This window comes from Hyaloscypha bicolor (genome assembly GCF_002865645.1).
Source record: "Hyaloscypha bicolor E unplaced genomic scaffold K444scaffold_15, whole genome shotgun sequence".
Classification (NCBI taxonomy): Eukaryota; Fungi; Ascomycota; class Leotiomycetes; order Helotiales; family Hyaloscyphaceae; genus Hyaloscypha; species Hyaloscypha bicolor.
The window spans coordinates 527,537-538,989 of NW_020194517.1; the positions used below are offsets into that span (position 1 = coordinate 527,537).

Here is an 11,453-nt window from a genome sequence, read left to right on the forward strand (position 1 = left end):
ACTTTTTTGACAGGGGTCAGCTTAGCGCGGAAGCTTAAAATAATTGTGCATCTCAAGACGGCGGCCACAACTGGTGGAACGATGTTTCCTACATCCCCAAGATCACATTCAAGATGGTGGCCGTAGTAAGGCGTATGCGAAAGCTGAGAGCAGTAAGAACCCCCATTGTCTGACTCGGAACCCAATTCATCTGCTAACAGTTGTTCCACAGAAGGTAGAACACTCCCACCAGACCGTAACACAACGAGAACTCAATTGACCCATCCCACAGTTGCTCGCCATAAGATTAGGACCCGGGGCGGCAATATTGCCACCAGAGGTAACGAGGATCCATATGGACTTTGCAGTCGACATCCATGACGGACACCATGGACCAAGGTACATGCTCTGCTCTCTCTCCGCAAGACCAACACTGAACCTCTCTCCAGGAAGTTTTGGAGGAACTGCCTACCACGATTAAAATACCACAATCCCGCGGTTCCCATGACAGTAAACCGAACAATCAACCAGACTGGGCCCGCCCTCATGACCGTAGACTTCACCTCCCCCAAGGCCGCCGCGACCATCAAACCCGAAATCTCCTCAACGACCGATAAGCAAACATCTACAGGGCCTGTACCAGAGTCCAAAGCTGGCCCGCCCACAGAAAGAACAGAAGTGATCAATATGAAGCATAGACATGACTCTGAGATTTTAGAGCAGTTGCTGAGGCTTACGAAGGCGAAGGTGGTGAGACCCACCGCGGAGGAGCAAAGGGAGATTCAGGAGATGGAGGAGCAGAACGCGAAGAGCGAAAGAGATGCAAATATGATGGCCAAGGTTAATGCAAAAAGGAAGAGGGAAGAAGAGATCCTCGAGCAGGCCAGGGGTGAGGTAGAAGCTATACAGGAATGATAGGTATTCGTGCTTCTGAAAGGAACGTGTGCATGGGAAGGCGTTGAGCTGTAAATGGAACAACATCAGGAAACAAACCTGTACATCAAATGTGTATCCGGTCGAGAGCGCCTATGGGCGGATTTATGAGGAGTACATAGGGGTCAAAGGAGTTATCATAGACTCTTCTGTAACATTACCCTACCGATACTACTACTACTACTACTCCTACTGCCTTGACCCGAATGGAGGTCTAGAACGCCTACGCTTCCAAAATGCATTTATGAACACCGTCCCAGGTCACCGAATGCCGGTCATCCCAATTTCCTTCCCAACCATAGAAAACGCCGCAAGAACTCCCGTCATTTCAATCCAAACCCTTCACTCTCATTCACAGCTCTCCAAAGCCTATCTTCAAGCCTCGCCCTCGAACTATACCTCCACAATGCCAACACGTTAAAGCATGTCCTTGCTGATGGGAATCTCAAGCTATCCTCGCCTAAACAAGAAATTTTGATAACCAGATTCGTAGCACCCATAGCTGGGATACGATCACTGCCAGTAATGAAGCTGAGCAACTTCCTCTGGTCTTTGGGGTTTGCAGTCTGAAAGGACTCCCAAAACCACTGTACCACAGGCTCGGTCTCGGGATTGGGGACCTTCCAATTTTCGTAAGTGGAGACTGCGCGCAGAGAGGCAATGTCAAGTGGTTCGTCTGAGCCTCTGATGAGGAGTTCAATCTCCTCTGGTCTGAACAGGGAGAGAGCATTTCCTCCGCAGACCGTGAAAAAGCCTCGTTTGAAGGGCTCGAATTGACGTGTTACTGCTGTATCCAATAAATAACGAACGTACAAATCAACGAACTCGCGCCTATTAGCGTTTGTCACTGGTCGCTTCTCCCCTTCTACACAGAGTGGGATTTGGGTCGTTTGGCCATATCGCTCGATGTCTGCCACAAAGTCCCGACAAAAGGTGGATTCTACGTCACCATCATAATCGAGAAGTTGTCGTAGTCCATTAGCTAGTACTGGCCGATACTCGGCGAGGTCTTCCAACGAGTAGGTCATAGACGGTTTGGCGTGGGATGCTGCCCCAGGCGCCGCCGGAGGACCAGCAGCAAGTAGCTTTCGAAATGCAAAAGGCGGAAGAGCAACGTCAAGAATTGTTGAGTTGTATATGGCTAGACCAAGAACAACACCAACCAGGAAGAATTGATCAGTTGTTTCGAAACTATTGGGGTTGAAGTAGCAAAAATGCGAGTCGTCATCATAAGTAAACATGCCTGTCAGTTGTTAGTCTTCATGGAGTTGCATGGATGGGCATTATACCATGTTCTGGGTTGAAGACATCTCTGACAAGTAGGAGAAACCATTCTTTCCTCAGGCCGCCAGCGTCTATTCCTTCTTCTCCCTTGAACTCAATCCGCAAGCCTTTCTTGATCTCTTCTCCTCCAGTACCCACGACTTCGCTGACCCCTTTAAGGCTGTCCTCCACAAGACACTCTCGACGTATTTTCAAGACCAAATATTGATTCACGGTTTTCCGAGTCATGATGCTATCGAAGAACGCCTCTCTTGCTTTGACTTCCATCTGTCGGCGAGCGTCGTGCTCCATGATCTGAATCTTGGCCCATATGCTGAGGAAGAATGGATACTGACAAAAGGAGAATTTACCTCTCTTTGACTCCCACGCTTCAAAATCGGCAATGAGGTCAGTGTAATCGAGTAGCATGTTGTAGAAATCGCTTGTTGGCACAATCTGTCCATGGTTGTGTGCTCTATCACGAGCAATCAAACCTGCACTATGTCCACCTTCCAGTAAAGCTAGCGGACGTATCTCTCCCCGTCTTGTAAACCCGCTATTATTTGCAGAGAAAAATAGGGCCATGACTCTGGCTGCAGCTTTGATTTGCCAATCGTCGTTGTAGATGACAGACTTCGGCTTTCCCTCGCTCCTCTTAGACGGTTGACTGGAAACACCGAGGGCAGCATGCAAAGCCGCTGAGCTGTTCCGACCAGGTCCGCTCATACTTGGTATTAATCCAGCTGTGGGGTCCTGATCTATCTCCCGCTTTTTGCCGTGTTGTCTTGTGAGCCTGTAAGTAACAAAACTTCCAATCAAATCTATAGCTCTCTGGAATTGCACGTCCGAGTATCTCGTAAACCAGGAGACTAGATGATGATGGCATTCGTTGGAGACATTTGATAAAAGACCCAAAATTCTCTTGATTATTCCCGAGTGTTGGCCTGAGCTGCCTTTCCCTGCATTCGTTGTTCCTCTTGTGGAGGGCTGCATACCCCATTTAGCAGCTTCGGGCTTATTGAGAATGAACGGAGTAATCCGATCTCGCGACCTGGATCTGGATCTGGATCTACTTCGCTCCTTTGTCCATGATGTCGGCTGCACAGGGTAGAGCAGAGGATTCGCAAGAATGATAAGCAAAAATCGAAGATCATTCGGTTCATTCAAAAGACGCCCAGGGCGCTTAAGAAGGCTCTCCGTTGCTTTCAACAAGACGCGCTGAGCGTGGGACTGCGCTTCCAAAACTTGGTCTTCGATTTCTTCCAGTTCTTCGCCGGATGGTCTTTGAAACTCAGACTGCGTGAGATCCTCTAATCGTTTTTGCCAATATCTTCCTCCGTCAAGGGCAATGTTATACCACTCAGTCAATTCAGACCAGTCAATTCGAGGAGACTTCAGGGTGACCAATTCATGGCTATTTGCGGCACGCTGTGTTCGAGCACGTTCGGGGCTTCGTATTTCCGACCGTTCTCCCGTCCACCAGGAACCGTTCTCGGCGAAATCTCCAAGAAGGAGGGTCTTGGCATCCATTTCTGACAGTTGGGTTTCGTTTCGAGGGTATCTTTCACTCTGTGGAGGAGCTATACGTTGTTTGGTTCCCTCACTTGCTGCTCTTGGTGCCATATGTGGCCGTACAGTACTGAACGAACTGTTCACACACTCGAAAGACCCGAATGATGCGATTACATAATCTTCCAATGGCTTAAACAGATGTTTGGAGGCATTTGCATGTTTCCGTGGCACATGTTCATCCTTTGTCCTCTCTGCGGAGTTCCCATCTTCGAATCGATTCGCGACTCCATCAGTGGAACGGTTTCGACCAAGGCCTCGATCTCGTTGTTCCATGTGGGCCTCGAAAACACCCCCAGGCGATGATCTTGAGTAGGGACCAGGGATACTCTGGCTGAAGGCGGGCTGGACAGTTTCTCTGAAATCAGCGTATTCTTCCATTTGACGAACAGGTCTACTAGGCGGATGTATTGGAGGGGTTTGTCCTGGAAATTGCTGAGCACGAGGTTCTTGAGTAATTGGGATGTTAAGGCCCCTGCTGTCCTGGCGATTTTCTCGATCTGGTGACCGAGGCGGAGAAGGAACAGGACTTGAGGTTGATTCTTCATCATCTCTCAAGCGTTCACGAAGATACGTAGTAATACATTGATCAATGATTTGCCTGGTCTTCTCTAGAGACAGTGGAGAAACTGCTTCAGATGAGCATAAATCCAGCATGGATTTTGGTAAGAACATACCGTTAGGAGGAATATGCTGGCCAGAATGTATCCCGACTTTCGCTGCAACAGGCGCTCTGTGACCATCTCCACATCTCGCCTCCAACATAACGGGCTTGAGGTCGTTGATCGTCAAGCAGACCGTACACCTGAAAACCTTCAATTCTTTTGGCCAACGGACCATAGAATCACAGGTCATGCATTTTCCAGTCATCAGGTCCTTGTCCGGAACTTTTTGCTTTCCAGCTGGGTGCTGTGCGACATTTCGTCGAGCCTGAGGGGAGGTTGCATCATCATCTGTAGACTCGAACCCAGCCGCAGGTATCTCGCCATGTTTCTTCTTCTTGGCCGAAAATAGTGAAGGGAAAGGATGGCTCATTGAGCGCCCATGACTCGCTGTTCGCGTAGGTTTCGAGGATCTCGAGGCACCATGGTTGCTGTGCGGTGGAGGAGGCAGACTCGGGATTCCGTATGCATTCTCCAATATATCTGTCTCGGTGACTCTCGACCTTGATCGTGCTGGAGATGCAGCATTTACATCAACGAGGTTCGGGCCTGGCTCATTGCGTGAGCTCGGTGAAAGCAATCGGCTTGACCAAGGAGGCATTGCACAGCTCTCGATCATGTACGGCTCGAGGCGAGTGGGACATGTGGTGTAACCGTCTCATTGAATTTGTCAGCAGAGAATTCGTGCCCTCATTGAACAATATCCAGGAGTGTCCCTCGTCCGCGACGGTTGCTTGGCTTAGAAAGTCGAGTGCTGTCGAAGGCTCCTTCCTGTTCAGCCCCACATTAGCTGAGGCTTGCCCAGACCTGTGGTAGATCTTAATTACCTTGGTCCATAATCTATTCCAGCTGTCTGCGTAAAGGGGGGGCTTAACAGCAGACAATTTTCTACCAGATCTTGCGAAATATATTTTGGTTGGCGCATAATGCAACCCGACGAAGTTCCCCCAGTTTCATCAAGCGGCTAGTCAAGAGGGGTGGTGATATTGATGCCTCAATACGAGGTGCCAAGGAATTTGTTATCAGAGTGAGAGGATAGACTTTAATTACCCTTGCAACTGAGTCTAATTAATCACGGGGTCACATTGAGAGATTCCTTCACAGCTTCTTAATGCTTTTCCATTCATAAACGTGTGATATCAGCAAACCCCTTGTCATGTATTTGCGAAGCAGTGACCAGAGCCATAAACCGCACCACCTCTGGAAAGCGAAGTAGCACACACCACGCAAAGCTCCCACTAAGACATCTATCTGTATCTTTGGAGGTTGAGAGTGTTGTGTCTCTTCCAGGTCTTTCTTCGGCCAGCAGTTGTCTTGTTATATCCGTGACCTTTGCCCAAACCACGAGACTTCTTGCCAGTTGCGGTGAGACCTCGAGATTCGCGGTGCTTGTGGACGGGGTTGACGATCCAGCTAATGCGAGGATCGCGGCGGATGGCCTTGTGTTGAGGGTCGACGAGAATGACCTCGAAGTACTTGTAGGTGGAGTCCTGGTTAATCCAGTACGAGTTGAGAACACGCAAGTTGGCGCAACGACGTCCGACACGCTCCTCAGCAGTCGACTTGAGGGATCGTTGGTACTTGAGCTGGTTCACACCTTGGTTGGTAGGCTTGCCTGTAGAGAACCCATCAGCGAAAGTGGTAATCGTCATGTCGAGACTGTATTCATACCGTATGTAGCACCCTTTGGTACCGGCCGCTTGCGACCTCCACGACGGACACGGACACGGTAGATGACATAGCCTTGCTTGGCCTTGTAACCCAGACGGCGTGCCTTATCTGGACGAGATGGGCGGGAGGCGCGATGGACGACGTTTAATTGTCGGAGCTATATTATGCACTCTCAGCTAATGTTCAACGAGTGTATAGCAAGGACATCTAAAAGATGACCACATTTCACGTCCGCAATATTCCAATGTGTCCATGGACGAGATTCGAAGTATTGGTTCGGTTTCGAGGTTGAAAAAGGGTCGGTTTATCTTACCTCCCAGCATCGGACACGGAGAAGGAAGCGCAGGACATCGGACTGCTTCTTCTTATGAAGCTCCTCAACGTATTTTAAAGCTCCCTGAAGTCATAGAAGAGTCAGCATTCCTCTTCAAGAAGGTGAAGTCGAGGTTCTGAAGACAGAGGGGGCTGAAAAAGAGGGAACTGGTTCCAGAGCAATAAGAGCCCTTCAGCGGTCGCAGACTCTGTCGTATGAGAATCAGTCTATGGGATTCAATTGACTGACCATGGTTGAGGTGACGGGCGCTGGCGATTTGGCGTCGTTGTCGGTTGATGGAAGTTCGAGAGTTCGCGATATTTTCAGAAAATTACGGTGGTGTGCGATGTGTTAGCGCGAAAGATAAGCGAAAATGCCTGAGCTGTCAGGCGTGGAGATTGCCCCCTGATCTCGACTTCAACACCTCGAAATGTCCTTTGCGAAAAGTGGCTTTCGCTGAATTTATCCTGTTTCTCAACATTCAAGCATATCTGGGCTCTTCACGGCTTGCAAGTACCGTGGAAGTCAGCATTTCTGACACTAATATCCCCCTCTCGCTCAGATGAATGAAATTATGAGTCGACACACTATTTGCTAGTTCGAAAAGTTGTATGTATTCTTGTTCTTATGGTGCAGCGACGATCTCACGAGATCCTGATCACCCAAACCCAGCCAAACCGAAGCCTCTTCAAATTCTCCACGTGGATCTTGAACATTGAAGCCCAATGTCTCCTAAATGTTTCACAAGTTCGGTTCCTCTCTACCCTACCGGGCTCTGGCTCGCCCATTGCACCAAAAAAAACTTAAAGCTAAGTTGAGAGACGTTAATATCCCGAAAGTTTGGGACAACTTATTTTATTCCTGTACTTGGTGTCTAAATCTCATCAGGTATTCGGACTTTAGTTCAACCCCCACCCCCCTCCCCGTGCAGCGCCATATTCTTGACCCTAGTTGATGACCACTTCAGCTCATGAAATATTATAGCAATCGGGACTTCAATCAATATTGCCTCGGGTTCATCTCGTACTTCAGAAAAAGACTTCTTCGACCTCAATGGACCCTGGCTAGTCGCTCAGGTCGCATCATGTCAGCATCTCTACCTGAGTTAAAGAACCATTCAGGAGAATTGCAACATCAGACGAAATGCAAGATATGCGATGATTTGCAGAAAGTTGGCCAGACGCTTTCGTTAACGTTGTCTCAAGTATCCGGAGCAGCAACAGGAGGCTGCCAAACATGCTCCATCCTCAAGGAAAGTTGCACTTATGCTAGGGATGTATTACACGAACTGGATGCAGAACAGGATGCTCAAGTCAGCCTCCAAATTCCAGTCGTTGATGACGGCTTTCCAATGATTGTTGGAATCTCGGACATTGATGGTGGTTACTCGTTCAACGAGGTGTACACAGTCTCTGGTTGTACGAAAGCACCCTGGCTGCTCATTGGAGAAGGTTCAGAGAGAACGATAACCACCGAAGAAACCATCCAAGTTCTCAGAGGCTGGATAGACACCTGTCTTACTTCTCATCCTGCGTGTGCGAGACAACAGAAAAACTTGCCCACGCGAGTTTTGGACGTGTCCAGCCACAATCCTTCATTACGTGCCTCTCATGGAGATAGAGAGCCATACGCAGCGCTGAGTCACTGTTGGGGAAAGTCGCCCCTGATACAAACGCATCGAGATACTCTCCGAGATCGATTTGACGCAATACCTTGGAACAATCTTTCAAAGACATTTCAGGACGCTGTAACGACTACCCGGGAGTTGGGACTTCGATATCTCTGGATCGACTCACTTTGCATCGTCCAGGATGATCCGGAAGACTGGGCAAGAGAGTCTGGAAAAATGGCTTCAATCTACGAAGGTGCTCAGGTGGTGTTGGCTGCGAGTGATGCAAAGGATGGGCACGATGGATTTCTGAGACCTCGTTCTGGTTCAGCTTCACCAAAATCAATATTTCAGGGCATCAAATCCAACGGCAACTCATACTCAATTCGAATACGCAAGGGAGATTACCATAAATGGTATGGCGATGCATTGCCTCCCCGTAGCCAGAGTTCTCCAGACTCCTCTCCGCTATCTACCCGAGGATGGGCATTTCAAGAAAGGCTTCTTGCCACCCGTTATGTGCAATTTCGATCGGAAGAATTGATCTGGGAGTGTAGATCTGCTCTGTGGTGTGAGTGCGGAGCGTTGACCCGTCCATCTCAACAGCGCGAGCCTCTGTCCAAGAAAGCCTTCTACGACACTCTGGGGTCTTCTACTCATTCAGAGCTATTCTCTTTGTGGAGTAAGATTGTAAATGCCTATGCTATTAAGGCATTGACGAACGGAGGGGATGTCCTTCCAGCATTATCGGGTCTGGCCAAGCAGTTCCAGAAATCAAATGCTGGAACATACATAGCAGGGCTATGGGAAGCTGACTTTCCTCTTTGTCTTCTATGGGAAGCGCGCGCAGCAAAAGCGTCGCCGTATCGAGCCCCATCTTGGTCTTGGGCATCCATGGACACTTCTATTCCCGGGGGTTCTCTACTCACGGAGTCTACATTTGACAGCAAAACAAGTACCCCTACAACAGTTTTAGCAACCGTCGAATCAGTTTCATGTACATGGGATTCTTCTGACCCTACGGGACGCATCTCCGCTGGCTACCTTATTATTACAGGGAAAACCCTTGACATCATTGCTACAGAACCTGTGGACAACCATGAAGACACGTCTATGCAAGGATGGTTTGATTGGGACGCTAGACTTGCACGTCAACCGAGACCATATGGCTCCAAATGGATCCCTCGACGTGGGATCGAAATTTTCACTTTCAGATTCCATGCCGATACTCCTCTCTCCAACCCAAGAGAGTTGACATGCCTCCTCATCGGCGAAATTCCCACTAGTCAAGCACCCCGTGCTCTCGTTCTCCGTAAACTGAGTTTGGGTGGCGGCCAGGTGGTGTATGAACGCGTCGGCTTGATCGATCGAGTGATATTCGGATCAAGCGTGAGGAGTTATAACTGGATGTACCTTTTCGAGTATGCTCCAACAGACACGATCACGATCGTGTGATGGATGAAACTCATTGTGTTTGCGAGCTTTAGGCGGAAAATAGAGGCATTGCTCTGTGTAGTCTAGAACAGCATGTTTGATTGCCCTCTGTAGCAATCTGTTCCCCCCAGATCCCCGCAATGTAATGTTATCATAAAAAAAATAGCAATGCCCGATGCAAGCCACCATGTTTTTGTATAGGAATATCCCGAGCTTCACGCCATAATCGCCTTCGCAAAATTCTTGTCAATCTTCTTGAAAGCCTTCTCCTGCTTCCTAGCCATCCTGCCCCATCCAACACCGGGAATCTCCTGCTTATAAATCGCCTCAGCATAGACAGCCATATTCCCATCAATCTCCGGATCTCCTCCCTGAACCAAGGCATCGTATTTCTGCAAGCCAGCAATATGGCCAGCTTCAATGACTTCCTCTGCAGTGCGGATTTCCTCTCCCCAGTCATTGGTCATCAAATCTGCCAGCTCGATCTTGACTGTCTTCTCGTTGGCTTTCTCGAATTGCTCGATGAGGGCGAAAGCGTTGGCAGTGATCTGCTTGCTCCGCTCGTAAAGGACAGCAAACGAGACTTCAGAAGCAGAAACTCTTCCTCTGGAGGTATCGATTTGTGGTGCAGTGGGACGAGAAGACGCGTAAGAATTGGTGAAAGCTTCAAGGAAGTCATTGTCGAGTTTGGCACTGTTCGTGTAAGCTTCCGAACCGGGATAGGTTCAGTGGACCTACGACGCGGCGTTGAGACTATCACGACGTTTCTTGAGAGCTTGATCCGCGTTGCTGATACCATTCGTAAACTTGTCCATGTACTCATTAGCTGACTTGGCCGCCTTGCGCTTCTTCTTGCTTTCGAATTCGACAAGTGCTAAGAATTGCCTGAAGGTTGACATCATCAACAACCAACTTTTTAAATCACGGTAAGATCACAGGGTGGCTACTGACTGGCTTTCCAGGCGTCCTTCATCTTCCTCGTACTCATCGGCTTTAGTCACGCGCTTGACAGGTTCGGACTTTCGCGATTTTGGTGCTAATTTCTTGACGTATTCCGGCGCGACATGGTCCTCGTCGACGAAGAGCTGATCGCTAGAGTCACACTCTCCCTGACTTAAGTCGGAGTCCTGTCTCTGAGTGGCAGAGGTCTTGCGCTGCTTTCTTTTGCCAGTTGGCAGGGCGCCTGGTAATTGTCAGCCTTGTATACTCGCGAGCGCTCTGCGAAGGGAAATATGGAGGTGAAGAAGAAAGTGACGGTTGAGGACCTACTTTCGGACTTGCGCTTGGTTGCAGTTCTCGCCATGGCGGTTCAGTGCGCTTCGATGTTGCTGAAGTAACTGTTGAATCGAAAAGGATATGTTATCTAAGAACAAGGTGTCGCTCTCACTAACCGAACGCCGACTTTCTCACCCTATTCAACCCGGAACTCCTAAGGCAAGGCCGACTTCGAATACGCCAGTTGTATCACTAATGATGGAAATTGACTTTGTACTACTGCATGCCAAAGCTTGGCCATTACCAGTCAAGTCACAAAAAAAGTGCAGTGCAGGAGAAGTTTGATGTAGTGAGTATCTCATTTCTGCTACTGCTTGGTACCGCCCCCTTTACAAAGCTTCAAGATGCGGAAAAACCCATTTTGAGAGAGGTATCGATCGGAATTCCATCGTCCTTTCAAATTACCCAATTCTCCTATTTTTAAAGATCCAGCCGGGACACCTTCCGAATTTGTTTCAAATCTGTCTAAGCTCGCTGTCTCCCATATTGTGCCATTTTTCATGAGGTTCGTAAATGAATGTAATAAACGCCCTTGTCTTGATGCGCTAAGAGTCCTCCTGCAGAAACAAAGGAGATAAAATCAAATTGCGAAAGGAAATTGAGGGGGCCGCCCAGAGTGTTCTACCAGGCTATGAGCATTTCAGTCTGTCTGAGATGCTGAATGAACTTGAGATCGTCCGTCTGTTACATAAATAGCGTGAGCCATCTTCTTTAGTAGCAACTCGGCCGCCTCGAGTCAGTGAAG

At 48.8% G+C, this 11,453-nt stretch overlaps 5 protein-coding genes across 5 annotated transcripts; 2 read left to right on the forward strand and 3 right to left on the reverse strand.

Moving 5' to 3' along the window:
* Positions 1-113: 113 nt before the first annotated feature.
* On the forward strand, positions 114-894 carry K444DRAFT_639925 (uncharacterized protein; the record flags this gene model as incomplete). The annotated part of the gene is made up of 3 exons (XM_024884436.1): positions 114-152; positions 272-378; positions 429-894. The coding sequence occupies 3 exons, from the start codon at positions 114-116 to the stop codon at positions 892-894; spliced, it is 612 nt and encodes a 203-aa protein (XP_024742812.1).
* Positions 895-1,235: 341 nt separating this feature from the next.
* Positions 1,236-5,007, reverse strand: K444DRAFT_624450 (HECT-domain-containing protein; the record flags this gene model as incomplete). Its single annotated transcript, XM_024882399.1, has 3 exons — positions 1,236-2,155; positions 2,202-4,373; positions 4,422-5,007. 3 exons carry the CDS (start codon positions 5,005-5,007, stop codon positions 1,236-1,238), a joined length of 3,678 nt encoding a protein of 1,225 aa, XP_024742813.1.
* A 646-nt stretch (positions 5,008-5,653) lies between these two features.
* Positions 5,654-6,642, reverse strand: K444DRAFT_624451 (60S ribosomal protein L15; the record flags this gene model as incomplete). Its single annotated transcript, XM_024882400.1, has 4 exons — positions 5,654-6,021; positions 6,078-6,234; positions 6,391-6,474; positions 6,640-6,642. 4 exons carry the CDS (start codon positions 6,640-6,642, stop codon positions 5,654-5,656), a joined length of 612 nt encoding a protein of 203 aa, XP_024742814.1.
* Positions 6,643-7,741: 1,099 nt separating this feature from the next.
* K444DRAFT_580488 (HET-domain-containing protein) lies at positions 7,742-8,893 on the forward strand (the record flags this gene model as incomplete). The annotated part of the gene is made up of 1 exon (XM_024877704.1): positions 7,742-8,893. A coding segment is annotated over one exon (1,152 nt), but the record flags the coding sequence as incomplete, so codon positions are not given.
* A 755-nt stretch (positions 8,894-9,648) lies between these two features.
* Positions 9,649-10,736, reverse strand: K444DRAFT_624453 (uncharacterized protein; the record flags this gene model as incomplete). Its single annotated transcript, XM_024882401.1, has 4 exons — positions 9,649-10,126; positions 10,172-10,318; positions 10,385-10,616; positions 10,703-10,736. The coding sequence occupies 4 exons, from the start codon at positions 10,734-10,736 to the stop codon at positions 9,649-9,651; spliced, it is 891 nt and encodes a 296-aa protein (XP_024742816.1).
* Positions 10,737-11,453: the final 717 nt, after the last annotated feature.